At 41.2% G+C, this 24,593-nt stretch overlaps 1 protein-coding gene across 1 annotated transcript; it reads left to right on the top strand.

Annotated features, from left to right (window-relative positions):
- The first annotated feature begins 218 nt into the window (after positions 1-218).
- On the top strand, positions 219-21,201 carry SHISAL2A (shisa like 2A). Its single transcript, XM_030495813.1, is given in 4 exon segments — positions 219-464; positions 8,643-8,782; positions 20,665-20,734; positions 20,736-21,201. Coding segments are annotated over 4 exon segments (420 nt in total). The 5' UTR covers positions 219-282; the 3' UTR covers positions 20,764-21,201.
- The last annotated feature ends 3,392 nt before the right edge of the window (positions 21,202-24,593 follow it).

Raw genomic sequence — 24,593 nt, forward strand, 5'->3', positions numbered from 1 at the left:
CGCTGGGTGTTGCCTTTGAGGTGAGCACCCCCGGGGGGCTCAGCCCCTCACAGCCCTCTCCGTCCCCGAAGGGCGGGAAGAGCTCCGCGCCCTTCCTCACCTCAGGACGCGGAGCCGCTCCCGCCTTGCAGCGGACCCCCTCACGGGAGAGGGGCGGCGGTTCCCGCCCGCCGCCAGCGCAGCCCCCTGCCCGCCCGAGCTCCGCCCGCTCGCCGCCCCACCTCCCGCCCGGGTGCCGCCGGAGCCGAGGCGCCGGGCAGCCCGGCGGGTGACCGCGGCACCATGAGCGCCGAGTGCACCAGCTACCTCAACGCCGACAAGGTGCTGGTGAGCGGGTTCAGCTGCCCGCGGACGGGCGGCGACGCCCGCGCCGTGTACTGCTGCGGCTTCCAGGACGTCAAGTACTGCTGCGATGACCCGCACAGCTTCTTCCCCTACGAGCACAGCTACATGTGGTGGCTCAGGTAGGGTGCTGCCCGGTCCCGCATGGCGGGCGGTGGGGAGGGTCCGTGCGGGCGAGGCTCGACGGCCCCGGGGGGTGGGAGACCTGCGTTCGCCTGAGCTTGCCTGAGGGTTTGTGTTTGTGAGGGACTTGTAGCCTTTGTCCCGCTGAGAGTAGCGGTGGAGCTGCAGCTGCTGCCGCCCAGAAAGACTTCTCCTTGTGCCAGGGTGGTCTCTGAGAAATAATGGGTAGTCTTGGTAAGGAAACGCTCGGAGCATCCGGAGTGTCCATCCGACCTTTTGGTGTGAGGGTGACTGCTGGCTCGGGGCCTGAGCGTGTAAGATGCTGCGTGAATAAAGTTCCCAATGACTTCAGCTACTTTTCTGTGTGTTTAAGGTCAAGCACTACATAACTTTCCTCTTGGAAGGTGGCAGATAAGCAGACCTGTGCTCTTCTGTGCTCCATCTATCTCCAACTTCATCTCCAGCAGTGGCAGAGCTGCACACACCCAGCCCGGCTGCTGTCTGTGCCTCATTCCTCTCAGTCTCTTTAGCATCCACATGTCAGGGTGTTTGTACACCTCTGCATAACGCTTCCACTATCTTTTTATGGACTTGTCTAATGATTTTGTCTAATCCCTTTCTGGACTTGCTTCTGCTGTCTACTTCTGCAGGCCTGGGGGCAGCAGTCACTACCTGCTTTTTGAAGATACATCCTTTACTCTGTTTTTTACTGTTTCCTACTAGTTTTCTGGAGTGCCCTCTAGTATTACTATTGTGAGATTTGGTGAACAACAATTGCATGTTCAGTTTATGCACAATGTTCAAAATTTTGTGTTTCATGCATCAGTTCTCAGCTTTCATCTCTCCAAACTGAACAGTCTTAGTCCTTTTGGGTTATCATTGAGGCAGATGCTATGTCCCACTGATCATTTTAGTTGCCTGTTATCCATACCATTTTTCACTCCACAGTGCTGCTTTCAGGCATAATCTGGAGCTGTTTGCTCAAGAGGTGGGTATAGCAAGGTTTTTGCACAGTGGCAAAATGCTGCCTTTAATCCTGCTCTCAAAATCCTTGTTGGTGGCCAGCGCTTTGATGTCTTTGCCTGCCGGTGCACATTGACTCTGATTTCAGTGAGCTGTCACTAATGAGCCTCAAACTTCTCTTGAGTTCAGAATGGCTAGTTCAGAGTTCACTGTCATGTAGGCTTGGTTTTGTTTGTACATTACATTATGTACACTGAAGCTCATCTACATCACTTTTGCCTGCTTGCTCAGTTTTCTGCAAGTCTTGTAGTGTTCCTTGCCCTTGTAGCATTTGATCGCTTGCAGGGGCTTAGGATCATCAGAAACTCAGGTTTCATTGTTCTCCAGGCGATTGATGAAGACACTGAAGAAAGTTAGTCTCAGAACTGATCTCTAGAAACTTGTCCTTATATTCAAGACAATTTAGTCCTGTGCTTTGTTCCATATGCTTTTAAGCAGCCTTGAATCTGTAACAAAACCTTTTCCTAATTCTGCATCAGTTCAATCTTTTTAGACCCACTTTCAGTGTGGGGATTTTTCAAAGGCTTTTTGAAAAATCTGTCTACTGGGTTCCTTTATCCATCTGCTTGTTGACACTTCATGGACTCCAGCAGATTAACAAGGCAGCATTTTCCACTTGTAGTAATGCTGACTCTATAATGAAAGATTTTGTCAGGAAGCAGTGAGTGCCAGCAGCTTCCTGAGAGCAGAGCGTGGTAATAAGGTGGATGGGGGGTAGTGGCTTCACCGTCAAAGGACCGGTCCCTTGTATCCAGGTAGGGTGATTCTGGGACAGACCTGGGAATCATGGCTAGGGGATAATAGTCAGGGTCAGATACAACCCAGATGTGTTCAGTGCCCTGATGCCGTGTTTATCTCTTGGCTTAATGGTATTATTCCTTTTTTTACAGACCTTTTCTGTCTTGCTTAATGGTATTATTTCTTTTTTAACAGACCTTTCTGTCTTGCCAAGGCTGGAAGTCAGATTTAATAGTCTGTAGTTTCTGGGTTCCCCTCTAGAGTCCTGTTTTAGGTTGGAGTTATGCTCCCAGGGTACCAGTCCTCCGGCAGTGTCCTTGTTGTAACGATGGGTTACCTTGCGCAGCAGTTTTGCACTTTCACACATGAATTCCTTCAGGGCTTTTGGGTAAATGCTATCAAGTACTTTGGGCTTGCTTTCATTTAATTTATCTTATTTAATATTTAACATATTTAAAGTCTGGTTTGTCTGGTAAAAGTAGTCAGCTGAATGTGGGAAATCTCGCAAGCCATCCACAGCTGTGACTGGCACAGAATTACTCAGCTTCTCTGATGTGACAAGACATCCCCAAGCGTCCTCTTACACTTTTCTCATCAAATACCCATACTGTTTTAATCTTATGTGATTTTTTTTTTTCATAGTCTTTGACTATTTTGATCACAAGAAGCCATTGCAAAATGGCAGAACTACTGAAAGATTAAGATAGTTTTGCTCTTGCATCTGGCTGAGGTGTTGCAGTGAAGACTCTTAAAGCTTCATCTTTTCAGAATGCACCTCAAAGACCTGAATCCTATGAGAGGCTTTAATGAAGCACCTCCGAAGGATCTTCCTTTACAAAGATTTTCTAGGGTCTGAGAAGTGTGACTACTTAGCCTACACCTAGGTCAGAAATTTGGGCCAAAACTTTGAAACTTAAGAGTTTGTGGAGGTTTTCTCTCTATGATGGCCCTGAGCTGCTGAAAGAATCTGACGAAATTGCAGTTGGTGGGGTTTTGGTTGTGCTTAACTTCTGCCATAGCTGTGAAGAGGTGAATAAATACATTTTACGCCTCTAAGCAAAGTTACAGAAGTTTTTTCCAGTAACGAATCACAAGTTTTAGTTACTAACACAGTGGAAACCCTATGGTATTACAGCACTTCGATACATTTGCACATGATAGTTCCATTAGGAGTTTAAGGAAAATACAAAACCCCCATTTTCTTGTCTCAGAATGTTTTGGTGATCACTGCCTTGTTTGGCTTTGTCTCAGACCGTTATTTATGTAGGTATGTAACAACAATATGTTAAAATACTTAAAATACTTCTTATAGCCTTTGAGGCCTCACTTTTAAGACTTGAAACCCTTAAGACTTAAAACTATTCAAGAGTTAGCCAAACCAGCCAAGGTAAGTCTGAAGGTTGAATGTACTGAGGAAGGGAAAGGAGCTGGAAGCTCTGATGGGGGTAATTGTTGCAGGATTTGCTTTACTCCAGAACTTTAACTTTCTCATCCTAAATCTGTCTTTGCTTGACTCGCCACTGATTGGAAAGCAGTGACTGAATGAACCACCAAGTGGTTGGTGGTATCTCAGGGATTATTTCTGTTTGGTGACACACCAGGCATAATTTCAGGAGGCTGTTGCCTATTTCTCTTGTGTTTTTCCTGCTGTGGGAGATGTGTTGCCAGACCACTTGGCAGCCAGCTCTGACAGAAGCAGTTCATGCAATAACCAGCAGCCTAGGCAACCTGAAGCAATAGTTGCCTATGCTATTTTTTTGTCACCAAATCACTGCTGCCTGTTCTATGTTTAGAGCTATATACTGCACTATTTCTTAGCAAAATGGAATCATCTTTCCCCTCCCACTCCTGCAAAAACTGCAGTATTTGACAAGTGCATCTTAATACCTGCTGTTCTAGGAGCTGCTGGACAGTCATAAATAATTGACCTTTGAGCAACTCTGACACATTTCATATTTTCCCCTGAATTTATTATCTGTGATATTATTGATTTCTCACTTATCCTTTCTTTTTTGTTGATACTTAAATAGTATAGGTTTTGGGTTTGTTTTGTTAGGACAGTTGAGTTTCCCTTTCTGCATTTCTTGCAAAGCTGACCTCAGCAAAGAAGAGTGAAGGATGTGTTTTTTCTATCTCTTACAGCTGTGAGAAGCCCATGGAACAGGGAAGGGAACATTAGGAAAAGACAGGGGTGTACAGAATTCATAGAATCATAGAATCAGCTAGGTTGGAAAAGACCTTTAAGATCATCAAGCCCAACCATAAGGTTGTGCAGCTTTTGAAGCCACAAAACGCAGATGCTATAAAACACTAGTGAGTAGAACACTGAACAGAGCCATGTGCTGGGCACGTACGTGCAGTCATCCTGACATCTACTTTACCTCCAAAGCTGAGTAGAAGGAGAGAAATGCTGAGCATATAGTATTTGTACTGCTCTGTGGTGCAGTTAGGTTCAGTCATCACTTTTTTTTTTCTCATTGTTTTAAAATATTTTGGAGTTATTTTTGTCACTGTTCAATTAAGTTTTGGTTTGCAAATTTCGTGACTTCTTCCAGTATCAAATGCAATTATAGTATCCATTCCAAATCTGTACTTTTTATAAGTTTTATGTAATATTACATACTCGATTAAAACTCTGGCAGGCCACGTACAGATTTTATCCAAAATGCTTTACTAATGAATACTCAGAGAACCATGGTGACTTAATCCTGTAGCCCAGCTTTGCTGTACAGATTTCCAGAAGTCTGGTTTGTGTCTCCAAAATAGCAGGTCTTTTGTTCCTGTATGCCCATTCTTCCAGTCTTCTGGGAATATTTATCTGTTTGCTTTGCAAATACCATGTACAACACATCACTGCAACAGTGGCATTAGGAACATTTGATTCACGCGGATCCAGATGACTTAGGAGCATCCTTCCAATATATCCGTGGACATATTGCATCTGCTTAGTAATATTTAAATTTTTCCTAGCTGTTGTTGGCATGGATGGACTAATTTATGGACTAAAAATAACTGTAGGTTATTTTTATATTAGTGATGCTGAGCGTCCACTGGCAGAAATGTCGATGACCCACTAAGCATCTCTCTGGACAGCATCCTGGGGAGTCTGCTGACGAAGTGGAGCCTCTCTGCTCAGTGAAAACGCCTGCTGTGCAGAGATGTGTGGCAGTGCTGCAAGTGTGTGTGTGGTTGTGGCACTCGGTCCAGTAGGAGCATCAGTGAAATGCGTGGTATGGCTCTATCTTTAACTAGAAAGTGAATTGGAAGAGTTCTGTTTGGTCTGTGAATCTTCTACCAAGCCTTGCTCATGTTTGAAGAGCTGCGTAAATGCTGCCAGGGTTGCCCCTGGGCCTTTGTTGCTGTTTTTATGCTAGATCACCATTTTGGGGGTGGATGAGCCAGTTGTTAATGCCGGTTTTTGCTTGTTAATGAGGCCACAGCTGCGGGCAAAAGTGACTTTTTAGCTTGCTTGTTTAATGCCTCTGCTTTCCTGTTGAAAACACACCCTGAAGGCTGCGGGCTGCTGAGTGGCCTTCAACACCTAGTGTTTAAGGTGAAGATGGCAAAACTCTTTCAGCAAGGACATTCCTAGCTGGGTATGCAGCGCCATAGTAACTGCTGTAGAATCTAGAGGACATGCTGAAGTGCTGTCTTTATTTTCAGAGGAGACTGGTCATTAAAATGATCAAAGAACATACTTGTTTTGGTCTTTTGTTTCTGGTAACAGTTTTAACTACTAAAGAAGAGGAGATTATGTTCTGGCTAAGAAACTTGAGTGTTCAGAGCTGTGGAAGGCATACTAAATTTCTCTGAATTAAGCAATAACCCTCCACCCCCAAACTTTAACCCCAAATTAACCTTAAAGAACTTGCTAATACATTTTAAGAGGGTTGATGGCCTCAGCATGTTGAGAACAATCTGGTATTGAAACATTATGTTTAAAAACAGTAAGTACAAACTGAATCTTAATTTCTAGTTGATTTAGGAAGTGAGATCCGGGGTGTATTTGATTTTTGTGATGCTGATCTCCATGTTTTGGGTGAGATCTTTTCACATTGCTGCTGGAGCATGACAAACACTTAGGGGCATATAACCAATCATAAGTCCTTGACCTGTACTAGGAAATAATGTAGAGTTCTTCGGGAACTGCTTTTCTTACCTTTGCCATTTGTAACTCACAAAGCATCTTACACAAGCTGTGTAGTAATACAAAAGATGCGTGTGCTGAACATTGCAGAACTGTATTGTATTCTACAACTGCATGGAGGAGAGCTACAACTAAGAAGCAGTAGATGCCCAAATGAAAACAGGTCATCATTAATATGTACTTGAACTATTCAGCTTTAGAACAGCTGACTCTGCTTAATGTTTGGATAATGGTGAGCAACTTCCTTTGTCCTGAACTGCCGGCTGTTATTTAAATGGAATCTTAAAATAGAACTGGTACTGGCATGACAAAAAAGCACAAATACCTTTCTGAAGAGCCTTTGGGTTTGTATTACTTCCTCAAATAGATTCAGCTATGGAAATTATTCTTGGTTTGATGGCTGCTCACCTCAGCCTCCTGTAGTGTATTTCTTCTGTTTTGCCCATTTGGGTCAAGGTGTTCTAGGTGAAAATGGAAGAATAAGGCCAGAAGTTATGTGAAATCTCTGACGGTAAGGTTATATTCAATTCCATATTAAGCAGAATATTGCTTGCCTGTAAGTTTTGTTTGAGCCAAAAAAAAGGAAAGACTTGCTTAACAGGTGCCTATATGCTCAAACATATAAGAACGTTCTAGTTTATGCAGATGATAAATACCATGGAAGATCTTTGTAAGGGTGAAGCTGTTCTTTCAAGAACCAATAATTTTGCTGATAACAAATAATTTTAATTGTGCAAGGAGCTACATGTTGCACAAACTTCATTATTGGATCTGACCAGTAACTGATGAGAATTGCATCTTAAAGTCATACTGATGACTGTTGATGTAAGAGTTTCTCCTGTGGACATATCCATCTACTAGTGTTACAGGAGCTTGTAGAGAAGCTTTGCAGTAGCTTGAATGTAAAATTCATAAAAACATCCCAAGGCCCGGTTCTTCTCATCTCCCTGTAAGGCCACAGTAGAATTGACTTCTCACTGGTAGCAGTGATATATAAAGGCATTTTTATCACTAGAGGATGGAGTTCATAGAATTTAAGACATTCATTTCTCGTCTGTCCTTTTTATATCTGTCAAAATTGTAAATATACCAGAGTAGTAATATAAAGATTCTCAGTCCTTGGACTCTACTTTGTCTGTGACCAAAAGGCTGCTGTTTAATTTCACCAGAAATCAGGGTCTTTGGCATGGGCTGTAGAATAGAGGACTGGGACACTGAAGGCATCAAATGGCCCAGGAGAGGTTAGTAAATGATAGCTACACTATATTGCAGTCAGTTCTTTATTTCATCATGAGAATTTTATAGTAGGAAAACACTTGAAAAGAAGGGTTGGAAATAAGGAAACTACTAAAGAGATTTCTATATATACAGATACTGTCTCAATGCATGTTTGTGGAAAAATATAAAGTAGCTTCTATCCTGCAGAAGTAGTATCTTGGTAAAACCTACATATACAGCTGTATGTTTGGCCTCCTGAATAATTAAGGTCCTGTGTAAATTAATTCATCGTTAGTCTTCCTTTTACCCCGACAAAGATCATGGAAGAACTTCTCCGGTCTTGTTTGGTGGTTTATTGCATGCCTAGCATGAAGGCACAACAGTGATAACAGTACTGCAACCCGCTCTACAGAGCTGCTAACAGAACTGAACAATGTGGCTGGAACACTTTTTACTCTCTTTTTTACAGGCATGTTGTCCTTGGTGAGAAGTCTGTGACAAACATGTCCTTTGCTTAAAGTGCTCTAACAGGCTCTTCTTGCAATAAAAATGAATTTCAGACTTAAAATGTAGCTTTAATAGTCATGGTGTTTGAGAAAAAGGAGTGTGCATGGGCTGCCTGGAGCTCTGGAATCCCTCTTTGTGTGTGTGTGTGTGTGATATTTATATGATACTGTGCTTATCTGGGAATATGCACTTCATTGGAAAAGTTCTTGATCTCACTTATGCCAGTTCATGCATGAAGTTATTTCTGATTTTCATAAACACAGTTTAAATGAGACTCAGGATTAGTATGCATAGATAAGATGAAATGTCACCAATGGCCAGACATCCAACTGCTGTGTAATGACATTGACCCTTCTGATGGCAATGAAATAATTCCAGTTTATGCAACTAAAGAATTGAGCTCTAAACTTTTATGTACAGTAAAATACATAGTCACTTCCCTACCTGAGTGCAAGGAACCTCCAGATATGATTCTGATCATTGTTTTAACAGGTATCCCAGGCTGTTTATGCACTTAATTTCTTTGTTTTTCCTCTCTTCTCAGTGTTGGAGCACTGGTGGGCCTGTCGATAGCAGCAGTGGTCCTCTTTGCTTTTATCATCACTGTGTGTGTTCTCTGTTATTTGTTTATCAGCACGAAGCCACGCAGCAAGCTGGATACTGGTTTAAGCTTACAGATGGCAGGTAAGACCAGTTGTTATTGACATACGTGATCTCCTGCAGAGATAAAGCCTTATTCTGTCTTTAAATGGAATCCAACAGTGTGTATTTCTCACGGGGACCTCAAGATGTAGACCAGCTATCCTGCTATTTTACCTTCTGAATGCAGTGTGTACCACATGCAAATAAAAAAACATGAACACGAGCTCAGTGTACTTATTTAGTAGTAGGAAGAGTAAAACTTTGCAATAGTGAATAAGGGTGCAACAAAGAAGTCCCTTTATTAGGAGGAGGTCTAATGAATTAGTTGCTCTGTCAAGAGTACATAAACATACAGTAGTGATTTCATTCTAGGAATAAGAATCTCAAAAGAGATTTTAAGTGTATTTTCTTGTGACAGGGAAAGATCATTCTTTTTTCTTTCTTCCTGACATAGGATCCAGTCCAAATCTAAGACTTTTTGCTTCAGTCCCAATAGTCCATACCTTTGCGCCCAAACTGCATTGGCAGACACCAGCAGGAGCAGTGCATGTAGCTAGCACTGGTATAGCAAAACCTGTGCTGCTGTTATATTTCACTGCCTTTGTGAAATCTGACTGCAAGTTTTGATGGCAACAAGTTTCACCCTTTGTCTTGGACTTCCTAAATGTTTAAACGTGGCTTCCCACACAGTAAAGCTGTAGGAAGTAAAGGGAATGTTGTACTTAATTAGGCCTTGGAAGTTGGAAAAGGGGAATAATGACCAATGAGTTGCTGTAATTATAGCCTATCATACAGCAGAAAGTCCTCTCTTGAGTGTCTGGTTAACACAGTCCACTTCATACCAAACTTCCTGTGTCTTGTTCTCCAAAGACTGCAGGCTTTGGTCTAAAAGTGTTTTGCAGGACCATCAGGAAATGCAAAGCCTTCCTTTGGAGCTGTGTAAGCTGAGCAAGCTGCTGAAGTGGAAGTCACACATTCAGCAAACTGCTACTAATCTGCAAATTGAAAACTTTGCACCATCCTGAAGAGAGTGAGAGTCAGACCTGCTACCTAGAGCAACCTAAATAAACTCCTGGGTGGGATGAGCAAAATGCTTAGTGATCTTTTACAAGATGGTTGTGTTCTAATTATAAACTGGCATTATGCTTTTGAACGTGTTGTTTAACGTCTTCCCTCAGGTTTTCTTTCTATGGCATCAGCTCTTAATCCCTTGCCAGGACAGTAGTGCTGTTTTTCTCATGCTTTGTATTTTTGTGCCAGACATGTTTGGCATATGGGGAGCTGGGAAGGAGGCAGGTGTTCTTGCATCACTGCAGCCGAGTGATTCCATCTTTCTCTACAGACTTGAACCCTGCTGCAAAACCACATCCTGCTTCGGCATTAGAGATCATTCCTTTCTTCCTACCAGGAGGTGAACAACATCCCAAGCTTCCCCACAGATGACCCAGCATTCATGCAGGCATCCTGTCTCTCATGATTCTAGGTGTTACGGCTCCAGGAAGCTGAGAGATCTTTGCTTTTTCCAAAACCTATGTTGTTTTGAGCTTTATTCATTGCTTTGTATTTAAACACTGTTTTGACTTTGCTCTCATCCTGTGTTCTTTCACTTTTATTATTCTGCTGCTTTGGCTGCTCTGAATGACAATTATTTTACATCTAAATTCTGGTAGCTTTAGCTGTTGATGAGGTGGGTTGCCAGTAATTGAAAGCCAGTCACTTTGCCAGGGTTGAAAAATCTTTGAAAACGTTAAAGGATTTCATTGACAAGCCTGAGTGCTTCTCTTCATCATACCTAGTTTTCTTTTGCATGGAAGTCATGCAAGGGCTGAGTGTCTTACAAGATGACTGGTTTGCTGCTTTCAGGCCTGGGGAACAATAAACGCAGCCTCTTTCCTCCTCTTTCGGTTCTTCTGAGATTTGAGCATAATCATATACAGGAATAAAAATGAATTTAAAAAAATAAAGCAGCTTTTAGAAGCTTCAGAAAATGTTAGGCCTGAGGACCATGTATTTTAACGGTGAACTCAGCTCAGCCCTGCTTTTTCTGAGCTAGCATAATCTTCTGTTTAGATGAAAGCTGTGTCACACGTTAGGTGGTGTGCATCATCTGTCCCCTTGGAGCACTCAGAGAGCACTCATTCATAAAAGCAATTTTTTTTATTATATTCAATTTCACTCATATCAGCTCAGTTGGAGTTTTGTATTTCATTAAACTTACAATTGATTATTGTATGCCTTTCCTCCTTCATGTAATAGTCAAAGTTGGTCATCGTTCCGTGGGCTCACCCAAGATCTCCTAAATATAGAAGCAGAATTGCTGAATTTTTACAGAAATGATTTCAAGATCAATCATAAATCTACCACTAAAGTGGATGTGCAGCCTTTGTTAAAGTTTGAGTGCAAAAGGCACATTGGCTGGAATTTGCCTCTATTTAGTCCTGCCCAAATGGTCTTCAATGGCATCAACGCAGATATTATTTTATATGAGGTTCCTGAGTTAGCCGAGCACATTGTTAGCCCTAGGAAAAAATAGCATTTTAATCTGATTTGAATTTCAGGAAAAATGAGCTCAGTCACTGGTGTAGATGAGGAGGAACTACTTAAATCTTAATAGTTATACTCATTTCTATTTGTAGTATCATAGTGTAGAGTAGATCCCTTATATGCAAGACTGTGTCCAGGCAAATGGGAAAATCCTATATCTCAAGGAGTTTACACTTTAGTTTCTTAACAGACCTAATGTTTCTCAATAAAAAGCAGCAACATACTTTATGTATTTCTATGAAATCCTCTCCTCTACAGGCCACATCTCAGCTCTTTATACATTGCTTGTTTATTGTTTGCACTCTGCCTCAGAACATGAGGTTCACGTAGGGTTTGGCTTGTGAGTTATAATGGTCTGCCTTACTGAAGTGTCAAAGTACTTCAGTTTTTCCTCTATCCTCACAGTTACCTTTCTGAAGTAGGGAGATGCTATTAGCCCCATCTCACCGGGAGACATAACTGCAGGGAAGTGTATTTTTAATGCTTTGTGTGTCAGTCCAGATGTTCATGTCCAGTGGAATTTTGAAATCTGGAAGCCGTTTGTCCTTTTGCTTATGATATGTCAAGACTAGCTTGACACAGGAATCGTGTGGTACAGAGAATTGAGCCATGATTTTTGAGACCAAGGGGAATATTCAAATCATTGAAGCATACTTCTTCTTAGTATAGTGAACTTGGTTTTTAATCATACAAGTTGCTCAGTGAGCTCTTTCTGAGAGAAAGGATTTTTTCATTGTTTCTGCCATTTGAAGTCTGGAGAACTATGAAAGTGTTTCTTGGTAAACAAAGGCCCCAAAGAAATCCAAGCCCTGAGAATTCAAACTTTATGGATTTTTCCCAAGATGAAAGGGAATTCGGTTATACACTTTGTCCTCCTCCTAACCAAAAAACTTCTCTTTGTGCGAAAGGTTTATCCCCTTCAAAATGTAGGGAACTAGGGAGTCACAAGATTGCAGGTGTTAAGGCTGAGTGAACAAGGCTAGAGCATCTAGGGGAGATGAGGACTGAGTAAAGATGGCACAATTGTCAGGAGAGGAGTGGTAAGCAGGCAGAAAAGGAAGATTCTAGAGGCTTATCTGCTGCTCAGCTCTGGGAAAAGATGCACATGTGCTTCTCTGGACCAGGCAGCTGATGGGAGAGGAGTGGTCACCTCTACTAGAGGTGCCCCCTAGAATAGGTTTTGCCATCAGAGGTAAAAAGGTAGATAGAGACTATCTACCTTTATGACCTTGGTGACCCAAACAGTTTGTAAACATGTTTTCTGAGTTGTCCCTATGTTTCTGCCAACATTAGTCCAGGAGGACCTTTGGGGCAAGGTATCCTAGACCACTGTGAAGTGAGAATAGCAAATTAAATTTTATGATGGTAACTAACATTTTCCTTTAAAGCTTGGCAGAGGAAGAGCTCCTTAATGCATTCAGAGTTAGACAGCAGGGACCTTTTGGTTGGAGTGTGAAGAGAACTGTGGCCTTCTAAATTCCTCATAAATGCTGGGGAAAATGTTCTTTAATAGAAGAGATTAATTCTGTGTTCTTACACAGCAGTGACATCATAGTATGCAAAAGTTCATGGTTTCATTTCATAAGGAAAAACTCAGCTCAAAAAATAGCCAGATGACCTTCCTGTCCCTATTTCTCTCCTTAATTAAAGATTCCTCACGGGACACTCTTCAAATATACAAAACATTCAGATATTTTGATGAAAAAGCACCAAACTCTCACATTCTCCTCCTTAGCTCAGTAGTTATCTGACTGTTGGTTCTGAAACCAGAGAGTTGCTGTCTGAATTCAGTGACACTGTGCTTGTGTTTTGGAGTGTGCATTGATAGCTTTGCTTTCTAGGCTTATCAGTAATTTCCACTCTATGGTCTTTCTGCAGCTGGCCTTATCGTTTCCCTAGTTAGGCTACTTTCTTCTTTGCCAGCCATCTGCCTCATCTATTTGTATATGTGGAAAATCAACCAAGTGGGCTCAACTGTTGAAAAAAACCCCCAAGCCCCCAAAAAAGACTATTTCTTTTCCATTAGGAAATGAAGAACTTTCGTATTTTGACGGTGGGAATTCAAATTTTAGAAGGGTAGCATTAGCTTAAAGTTCTATTACTAGGAAAGATTAAATCTGGAAATGTTTAAGTTGGACACTTTAGCTTTTACATTTCCTAAACTTTCTTGTAACAGTGAAGCTTTTGCAGCCCATTGGGTCAGGTTTTACACTGCAAAGATACCCAGAGAGATGCTGTAAGCTGGTTTAGATATGAAATGCAGACAGGCCTCAAACCCACGCTGTCTTCCTCTATAGTGTATTAGGAATTTTATGGTTTTGCTTTGGTTTTTTTTTTGATCAAAACTGAACTAACTCACTGAAAAGACTTGGTTTCAACTAAGATCTTGGCTTAAATATTATTTTAGAGAGTTTTTGAAATGTCAAACTATCAAATTCCAAACTGCAGGTTTTTTCAATTAAACAAAATAAAATGCAGCTTTCAAAACACTTCAAAAACCACTTTCAAAACCAAGTAATTCCTCTGCCCAATTTGCTTGGTTTCTTTTTATTTTTTAAATGAAAATACTAGAATTCTCAACTCTTCATACCTTTTGGTTATAGGGAACTTTTTTTAATCCGTTCCCCACATGCTTCCTTGGACAGAAATACCCTGCCTAGTTGTGCTTATCTCTTCTCTTCCTTTCTCTTTAAGCTATGTTTTGGCCCAAGCAGTGGGAAACTGGAAAATGAGGTTGAAGACAGTGTTGGACTAGAGGGTAATGGGACATACAGGGAAATTCAGCCTGGGAAGAAGACTAATGAGCTCCATAAGGAGACTTAGATGAGAAGGTGGAGGGAGGAGAGGTTTTGGAGTCAGTAGATAAGAAACTGCAAGGACCTGGGTACACCTGGGAGTGTGTGGAAGAAGGATGGGGCTAATGGGGTTGAGAGCAGCAGAGCAGGAAGGCAGCAATGCCAGAGGGGATGGAGAAACTCCTGAGAGGGCCAGGGAGTGGAACAGTGGCTGTGGATGGGCTGGAGAGCAGAGATGGGGTGCTTGGGGAGATGGATGAAGGGGAAGCCTTGTAGATAGGAAGCACGCACAGGGTTGGAATAACTGGAGATTTGGGGTAAGGAGATAGGAGGGACTCAAAGTATAAGCTGTTGTTCATGGAGATGGGGCTAGCATGGGAAGCATAGCAGCAGAAAATTAGGACTGTAAACAAGAGTGAGGAAAATGGGAAGGAAATGAAAGAATGAATATAAGAAAGGAAAGAAAATGAAGTTCAAGGTCAGGAAAGTCCTTCTAGAGCTTTGATTTTTCTGCTCTCAGCAGGTATCGGTGGAAACCACTGGGTGAGTATCACTTCCTGACAAGTGACCTGCTGCAGGCTGCTTTTGCTTTGGTGGTTGTGATCAGTTGGGCAAACTCAAGTGGTCTGCACTGAATCTAAAGATTCCAGTCCTTCTGCTCCAAGCCGGTGTGTCTGTCAGTTGCCTGCTGGAATTTTAATGAACTGTTATTTTAACCTGTGAAGTTGTGCTCTGAAAAACAATATTCAACTGCTACTAAGCTTCAAAATCCAATACTGAAAAGATGGGAGATGCCAGAACTTAAAATTTCCTGGACAACAGGTGAAATACCTAAATAAAAATTGCTTTATTTGCCCCTGACATCCCTTTAATCTTTCTGAAAACCAAGGGTGACACCTCTTACATGCAAAGACGTATTGTCAGCCTTCCCCCATGCAGTGCTTTGGGGTCATTGGATGGAAGGTGCAGTGAAAGCAATAGCGACTGATCATGTTTGGAGCAGGATGAAAGTTTGAGATTTCTGTTCTATTTTCTTGAATATGGGAAATTTTTCTGCCATTTCTTTTAGGAGACATTCTGATTTCCTGCTATAAATCCTACAGGTACCACAGTACTGCTACCTTATGTTAGTTTTCATCTTAATGTTTATTCCTTTTTAACACAAGTTATTAATTGCAGCCTCCCAGAGGCTTAGGGACAGAAAGTGGAATAGCTCTGGTTTATCCCATCCTCTAAAATCTATAGAGGAAGATTCCAGGAACTGTGTTTTCTCTGGTACATCTGTATATTACTATGCAACCAAAGGAAGAATAATGCTGTTAGTTTTACTAAAAATGCTTTTGTTTTACAGATAGTGAGACTAGAGGGAGTTCAATATGTTAAAAAACCAGAGGCACTGGATGGATTCTACCAATGGTGTCGTGAAAACAGGTACAGCGAGAATATTTATTTTCCTCTTACTCTATTGTATTTGTATACCCTCTGCTCTGTCTTATATGTGGTGATGCAGATATGGTAAACATTTTTCAAAATGCCATGAACCTTTATATGGGTTTTTAGGTTTCTGAAAAGCACTAGCAAACTGTCTCTGATTTGAGTTCTTATGTATGATTCTATATCATACAGTCCTTATACATTGCCGTGATGCTGACCTTGCACAGAGGAGTATCTGCAGAGACTTGAACACAGTCCTTCCACAGAGAAATCTCTTCTTGATTTACTTGTACATGAATATTCCATCATGGTTGTGTGCACCAGAGATTACATTCCCCTTACGCTGCCTTTGTCCTTTCCCTGATGCTCTCCTGGATGTACCAGAGCATATTAAGGAGGCAGCCCTTGTAACTTATCATTTAAAACAAATTCTTTAGTGATGAACTGCTAGAAACGCTCCTGTGTGACCAGGGGTAGGAGCAGTGAAGTATCTGGTGGGTAGTTTAGTCATATTCTGCTTCTTGGGGATGTTACCTACAAGTGCTGAGTCAGGTCTGATAGAGAACTGAAGAGTGTTGTCTCGCAAAAAGTGAAGTTTCATATGCTGACTTGATTTTTGTGCTGAAATCGTGTTTAAAGATCAAACTGCCTATGGCACAGACCATGCAAAATAGTATTTAAAATGTATGCCAGTACAGATGAATTCTACTTCAGACTTAAGAGGAATTTATGAATAATGCAAAAGAGACTTCAGATGGCATGAAACGTGCATTTGCTTTCTGCAGGGGGTGAGAGCTCATGGCTAAACAACCACAGAATGTGAGAACAGCTGTAGATCAGCAATGTCTGTCACAGGGGAAACAAAAAAAAGTGGGCCTGTTTGCTCAGCAGTTGTTAGAGGAAGAGGAAAGTAAATGTGTCAGAGCTCCTGCTTCATGTATTTTCTCTTGTACCCTTAAAAAGAAAGCCACCCTGTGCATTGTAAGTGCAAATGTATCTTTCTCAAACGCTCTTTATTATCAGCATAATTGGTTGGTTTGGGCTGCTTGTCCTCATGCAAATACTTCAGTCTAATAAAACTCATTTTGAAACTTCTAACCCACCTCCACACCTATTTTTTTTTTTTTACTGCTGTTGCAAATGAAATGTTTTGTGAGAGAAAAATGCCGTGGGAAGACTAAAAAGGATCCTGCAGTCAGAAAGCCGTCTGTGGTGAGAAAATCCCAAAATATCTGAGGCAGGCGCTAAGCACTGAGCTGAGACCTCAGTTCAGGTCTGTGAATGTGACATTGCTTTCTCAAGGCCATGAGCCTTTCATTTCCTCATGCTTCAGTTTGCCTGCCTTCCACCACGTCACAGAGACTAATGTTTATGGAGTGCCCTGAAGTGTAGCCTGCGCTATTGCTTGCAGGAAGAGAGAAGCAGGGAGAGAATTGCAAGGCCAGCTGCAAAGGATTTTCTGCAAAGGGTTTTAATGCACACATTATATAAAGACTAAAAAAATGAGAAGCTTTTTTTTGTGTGGATGAATTATCCAATTATTTTTTGTTATGGTATTGTCATGAAGACTCAAAATACTTGAGACTTTTTGGGCTAAAACCAGGAAAACTGCACCCTTAGCTTGTGAGCCTTTTTGCTTCCAGATCCAGAATGGAGCAGCTGGGAACGTTCTGTGAAAATGAAATGGGAGGCAAGGATCTTTTCTGAACTTAAACAGATTATCCCGTGAAGTGTTGGTAGAAATTCCAGATCTCTAAATGTTTTCTGTCCTCTGCTTTTCATGTAGTCTGCTTGTTTCAGGTTTCGTGCCCTCACCTGTTATGGAGAGCCACAGTACAGTGATAAGCCAGAAAGTCCACCAGTGGCTGCAAGCCTTCCACTGCTGTGAGAAAGCTCCATGTGGCAATTAGATTTGATTTAGCATGAGTACTTCCTCTGCCAAATTCACAGGGTTTTAATGAGGAACAGGACCCCCTACACCCTTGCAACTGATGTAGTTCAGCACACAATTCAAGCCTGTTTGCATGAGCTTTTTTCCAGCAAAAGGGCAAACGCAACTCTTAGCTCTAAAAAGGGAAAGCAGCAGAAGTAGGCAGCTGGAGGCGTCGCTTCTAACTTGGAGTGGTAATACATCAAATTATTAAACAATCGAGTTACACGTAAGAAAAACCTGACACAGATTTCATAAAGACAAATCATGACAAACCAGTCTAATTTCTCTCTTTGTCAAGGTAATTTTGCCTGTCAAAGGAGTGGGAACAAGTGGTTCATAAAGACTACAGGTCTTTATGAAAACGCAGTCAAAGAGAAGTTTTCTATGGCTCATTCTCAAACACATTTTCAGAGGGAAGGATGTCTCAGTACTCCATCCCAGTTGAGTAGTAAGAGCTTGGCTGAAGGACTAAAGAGCACATGTATAAAATTTATGATGGCACCACCCTGGGAAGAGTTGCAAGACTCTGGGGATAAAACTGCCTTTCAGAATTATCTCAGTGCCTTGGAGAAATGGTCTGGAATCAAAAAGGTGAAATACAATAAAGATAAAAGCAAAGTGCTCTATTTAAAAAGGAGAAATCAAATCCTCAAATATACCTAAGGGAGAGTAACTAAGTAGTGTGGGGGAAAAAAACTATCCAGGGGTTTGCAGTATGCCATATACAGAGTACTGATGTTCTGGGCTCTTTTAGTCTGACATATCAAAGATGAGAACTGTATATAGGATGTAAGGAAGTAATTTGTTCCAATTAGTGCTGGCAGTGTCTCTGTCACAGTAATGCTTTTAGGTGTCAATATACTGGAGAAGAGAGAAAACGGAGGTAAAATATTTAGATGTTTGAATGGCAGGACAGGCTTAAGTCAAGAAAAGATGAGTGACAGTGTTCAGTTAGGTAAAACAAAGGACAATGAGTATTTTCCATGTCCGTGGCAGGCATGGTAAGTACTGTGCTGAATTTCACCTTGAAGTAGATCCAGATTTAGTAATAGAAAATCTTCCAAACTATAAGGGCAGTAGTTGTACTGGACCAGCCAATGAGGCAACGTGTGGTACTTTCTTCCAAGGGCACCTTGAACAGGACAGACTGAACGATCTCTTCAGCCGTTGTGTGGGGCTGTGTCTTCCCCCCGGGAATCACATAGGCCACACCAGCAGCCCCTGACTTTTGCTAGACTGTGTCCAGGTCTGGGAAGGAAATGTCTGTTAAGCTGCTGTGAGTAGCAAGAGTCTTGGATGCTGTGTCAGGTTGTGTGTGGGTCTGACTCTAGTTTGGAGAAAACATGATGGCCATAATAGGAACATCTGAGCTCCTTTCTGATATGGTACTTAAGCAGAAATGCTGTATGCAGAGATAGAATAGACTATTTCAGTTGAAAGGGACCTACAACACTCATCTAGTCCAACTGCCTGACCACTTCAGGGCTGACCAAAAGTTAAAGTATTAAGGGCGTTGTTCAAATGCCTCTTTAAACACTGGAAGGCTTGGGGCATCGACCAAGTCTGTTCCAGTGTTTGACCACCCTCTCGGTAAAGAAATGCTTTCTAACGTGCAGTCTAAACCTCCCATGGTGCAGCTTTGAACCATTCCCACTGATAGGACGTTAGTGATAGCAAGAAGAGATCATAGGATCATAGAATCACAGAATGGGTTGGGTTGGAAGGGACCTTAAAGCCCATTCACTTCCAACCCCCTGCCACGGGCAGGGACACCTTCCACTAGAGCAGGTTGCTCCAAGCCCCTGTGTCCAACCTGGCCTTGAACACTGCCAGGGATGGGGCAGCCACAGCTTCTCTGGGCACCCTGTGCCAGTGTCTCACCACTCTCATAGATCATCCCACAGATCACTTCCTCAGGAAGGTGTAGAGAGCACTGAGGTTGCCCCTCAGCCTCCTTTTCCCCAAACTAGAGAAGCCCAAAGTCCTTAGCCACTCCTCATAGGACATTCCTTCCAGCCCTTTCACCAGCTTTGTTGCCCTCCTTTGCACACATTCGATTATCTTAATATTCTTCTTAAATTGTGGGGCCCAGAACTATACACAGGACTCAAGGTGAGGCTGCAGCAAGTCTAAATACAGTGGGATGATCACCTCTTGAATGGCTGGTTATACTGTGTTTAACACAGGCATAGAACGTGGTTTGCCCTCTTGGCTGCCAGGGCATGCTGCTGATTCATACTGAGCCTGCTGTCAACCAGATGGCAATACTGGGGGAGGGTACAAATCTGAGTTTGTATGTATGTCTTGTATGTTTTAATTTAAGTTGGTCATGAATGTATAACTATTCTCAGTCTTAAGCAGAATAAAATCTAGAATCTACAAAAGTATCATTGATAACTCAGATAAGCATCATTCCTCTTGATGAACCAGTATTGGAAGTGGTGTTCTTTGCTGGTTGTGATGCTCTTTGCTGCTAGTTGCCATCTGCCTTGAAATCCAAGATTTCACACTTCAGAACTTCTGTCAGTAGCTGAATTTGCTGAGATTTTCTGGCCAGACTTCAGTGCATGTCCATTGTTTTTTGCATATCCAGACAATCTGCTTCCAAACCCAGCTGTACCAACAGCTGTTGTGCTTCACCTCAGAAGCAATCCTGTTTTAATGAGCAGTGGAGTGATTTCTTTGTATAGAAATCCTTCAAGTGTAGTCTGGAATATACTTTGGTATCCTTCAAGATTAAAGGCACACACTGTGAGTATGTCTATCATAAAAAAATATGTGGAATAATGTATATGTTAAGATGCATATCCAGGAGGCACTGCATAGAAATGTTAGATGAAAGACACTCTTCATCTGCTAAGCCTTTTTTGTTTTGTTCTAGTGCCATTGTGCCTTGAGCCTTTATCCCATGCAAGGTGAAATCCTCACTTGCACAGAGGAGAAGCAACAGCAGATCTACCCATCCACATACATCTCCACAGGAGGCATTTAGCGTTTCATAGGTGTAGTGATGCCCTTCAGAGGTGTAATTCTTCACATGATAAAATTTAGGAATATAATGAGATGCTTGGAAAGAAGTGATGCCAGTGAAATGGATTGAACTGTGTGGTTTGTTCTGGATTTGTTTGTAGGATCTCCTTATCAACTCTGCTGTGCAGCAGGGGGAAAAAATCTTCCTCTGTTCAGTCTAATTCTTAACTCTAATGGGTATTTTGCAGATAGAGAGCTGCATCCTTCACAAGGCCCTCACCAAAACAAGCTGCTGACAAAGCCGAGTGGCTTCAAGAGATTTCCTGAGCCACGAGGATGGACTGTGACTGTAAGCCACAAGAGCCTGACTCACTCTTCCAGAGGAGTTTCCTGGCTGTAACAACCACTGTCAATAACCAGAGGCCAATCTAAAGCTGTGCGAAAATATGTATTTGTGTATGGTTACTGTACTGAGAAGTAGTAAACTTTGATTTGCACACACCAGCTACTGCTGCTAGTCATTTTCATGCAAATTGTTGTCTTTACCCTGTGCAGTTCCAGTGAGGTAACGCAGTTGTCAAGCAAAGCAGAATCTGGCACACCATGTTGAGTTGTGTGTCAACATGGTGCTTTAAGCTTTGCTTTGCTTTAAGCTTTCCCTGTATGCCATCTTATGTGGTGTCTCCACATCATGAATATGATTCTCTGTTAGCCAAATGTCATTGTTTGGTGCACAAACAGATGTGAACGCAGTACCTCAATAAAATCTGGCATTTGTGGTGTTATATTCTTAATTTATTATTTTCCTTCACCTTTGTTTCCTCAGAAGATTCTCATGGATCTTAAAATTATGTCAATGGGAGAATTTTCCAACAAAAAAGTGAAGTTTGTGTAGGAAAGTTTTTGCTTTCGGTAGCTGTTTTCATCGGAAACAGTAAACACTGAAATGACTTGAAACGAACATCCACAAATGTTTTGCAGGTTCTACATCAAAATGTGCTGGAATATTGATTTTGAAGCAAATTTTTAAAATTTTCCAGTAATGTTCCCCTTTGGAGCATTAATTTGTGAATGTTGAACTTCCTTCAGGTAATCAAAGGGCTCTAATTGCACATTTTATTTCCCTAGAAGTCTTGGGAACAACCAGCGTAGTCCTAACTGTCGTATTTGAGCTTTCAAGTCTTTCAAGCTTTGCCTTGAAATCATGAACATTAATGAGAAAGGATTTCTTTTTATCTTGTGAGGGTTTTTTAAGATCAGTGATCAAAAGAATTTCTAAAATATTTAACCATGCTGTTGATGTTAAGGCTGTAGACAGATCATCCCTTCCATTTGCAGATGAAGCCTAAAATACTTACCTACCGCATCAGTTTTGTCTCTGGTTATCCTTGCACTTTTTAAGACCAGATCCTTGTCTGTTGTTCGGGAGTGACACCTTTGTGTGTGATAGTGCTTCTTTACACCTCTTTGGTATTCTGCATCAAAAATCCTCAAGTGCTTTCAGTCTAAGATACTCTTGAGTCATATTTATTGTGTGAAATAGTACACCAGTGCCTCCAAAATAAATGGAGAATGTGGTATATGGTCTTTCTGTAACTGTTTGCATGTACTATCTCACTAAACTGGCAGTTGCTGCTGTGGGCTTCTAGAAAATTAAAACCACATTGGATGCACAAAGAAAATACTTTTATAACAATAAACATAAACCTGATCTTCCAGCCCAGTAACTCTCTTGACTGGGACTGTCAGAGCAGAAGGGAGAAAGATTTATGGTTTTTGCCATCTGGTTTCCTTTAAAGATCCCAGCCCTGAAATACCTATTCTGGAAGCATTTGCTCCATTTTAAACCACCAATAAAAGACATAGCAGATGAAAAAAAGAGGAATGAAGTATTTTCAACTTCATGCAAACTTGAACTAGCACTTCTGTGATTTTTACATTTTAAAGAAAGATATTAAGTAATAAAAGATAATCTCTTCTGTTTTGTATGTTGCAGATGACAATATCTTTGATTTTTGTCACTTGGGCAATTTCTAAGTGTTTTATTGCTCAAATGACAAGGTTCTTACTCCCTCAAATACTGGGCTTTTTGTTCATTTTGAATATCTTAAGATACCAAAGTAACAGAATAAAAGTAAAACCAGAATGCAAAATAAGCTTCCAATTCTTTGCCTCCATCCAGCGCCTGTTTGTTTTCTGGTGCTGTGTTCGGAAAATCCATTTCTTTGCCCTTTTAGCTCAGTATTTTGTAATTGAGGGTTTCTAAATGTCACAAAAAAGTACCTCCCACGCTGGTTTGATTAGGGAATTCAATACACTGCCCATAACTGCTTTCAAACGTAATGTGCAGTTGCAACAAGGGTGGCTCTCTGGGCTTAATAGGCATAATAAGGTTTAATGTACTTGTTAGGCATAGCCCTAATTTTTACCCTGGGAACATTTTAAGTTTAAGTTGTTTAAATGAGCATAGTAAAGCAAATTCAGGGCTGTTCTGCTACCATCAGCCATACAGAAGCTAGTAGAACTCACAGGAGTTGCTATCAGCATTTTTGGGGTTTCAAAGTTGAAGAATTTTTCTAATCATAGGGGCAAAATAAAAATGGGAGCTGCATTGTGTATGCAACAGGCCTCATGGCCTATGGGATATAGAAAGTGTGCTTTGTGTCTGTGCATTTATAGATAACCAGCAGAGCAGCACAAGCAGCAGCCTCTGATTTGGGACCAGGCTGGCTGGGTCTTGCTTTGGGGTCACACTGGCAGAAGTGGCAGCTCACTCCAGAGCAATCTACCTTTCTCATCCTTATCATTCCCTAGATATTTCAATACTAATAACTGGCTATTTACTTGTAATCTTTAATCTGACTTTGGGTCTAAGCAGTAAATACGTAATCAATGGTCCCTCAATATCAATCGAGTACTTAATGACTTTAATAATTAATTATAATTATTTAAATCTAATTCCTGAAAGCTTTGGCCTCTGCAATTTCTGAATTATGGAAGAAAGCCCAAAGAAAACTCACAGTTTTACTGGATGAAAATAATGTCTGTTTGAATTGTTTTCGTAGCCTGAGAAATGCTGCAGATTCTCATGATTGTTCCGTCCTTCAAGTTTTGAAAAACATGAGGCAGGAAAAGCATAAAGATCCAGCTACTTCCTAGGAATACAAATGAGAAGCTTTTAAGTTTTCACCTGTTGGCCTGAAGCTCACAGAAATCCTGTCTCTCTTAATTTGAGGTAGGGAATTTAGAACTTGGTTGAATAGATTTAGAAGTTGTTACAGGATAAGGTCAGAGGAGTAGTCAATTCGTAGGTGTCTGCAGAAGATCTGCTTGTTCTTTTCTCAGCTATTTGTTTAGAAGTTTAGAAAGTGAAGAAAAAACAGACTTCACATTTTAACAGATACTAAATAGTTGGATAAAGATCCATTAATATATTGCATTAAAAGCAGAGGAGGAGGTAATTCTGCAATGGACAAGTTTTGGGAGAGTCAGTTCCCAGGCGTACGAAGCTATTTATGGTTCAAAAAAAAGAGATCTCTGCTACACTGAGAAACAGAAGAAATTGATAACCTGATCTGAAGAACCACCAACAGCAGGATGTGTATGAGTTCCCACCACCATTTATTTCTGGAGTTGATAATTGGAAACAGGGTGCTGGTTTCTAGCTGTCAGTGGAATTATTGCACTTAGCTTTCCTTTTCTGTCATTCTGTTGTTCCTTAGTGACCATGAGAGTGTGGTCTACAGGTGGAGATAATTAATTCTTTTATATATATATGTATTTGTATGTGTGTGTCTATACAGCACATCTGTATAAGATGCCTTCGTATGGGAAAAATCCATCCAGGTATCTCTGAATCCAGAAGTCCAATATACTAAAATTCATATTTTAGGTATGTTATACATGCACCACTTAGAAACATTTTTTTTGGCTTCTCCATTATTCCTGTGCTTTTTCCAATCTGCATCCTTTAGAAAAACTGTTGCAGATCTTTGCTTTATATGCAGAAGAGAACATTCTGATGGCAACAGCAACACAAAGCATTAAAAAGCTTGAAGAGCCTGAAGAGCCTTCCTTTATGTACAGAAGAGTGCATTTTGATAGCAACAGCAACACAAAGTGTTGAAATTCATTAGTGGAAACAGTGTAAGTACAAAGAGCTACATATAAGCCCCTT

The sequence above is a fragment of the Strigops habroptila genome, chromosome 8 (assembly GCF_004027225.2).
Source record: "Strigops habroptila isolate Jane chromosome 8, bStrHab1.2.pri, whole genome shotgun sequence".
Classification (NCBI taxonomy): domain Eukaryota; kingdom Metazoa; phylum Chordata; class Aves; order Psittaciformes; family Psittacidae; genus Strigops; species Strigops habroptila.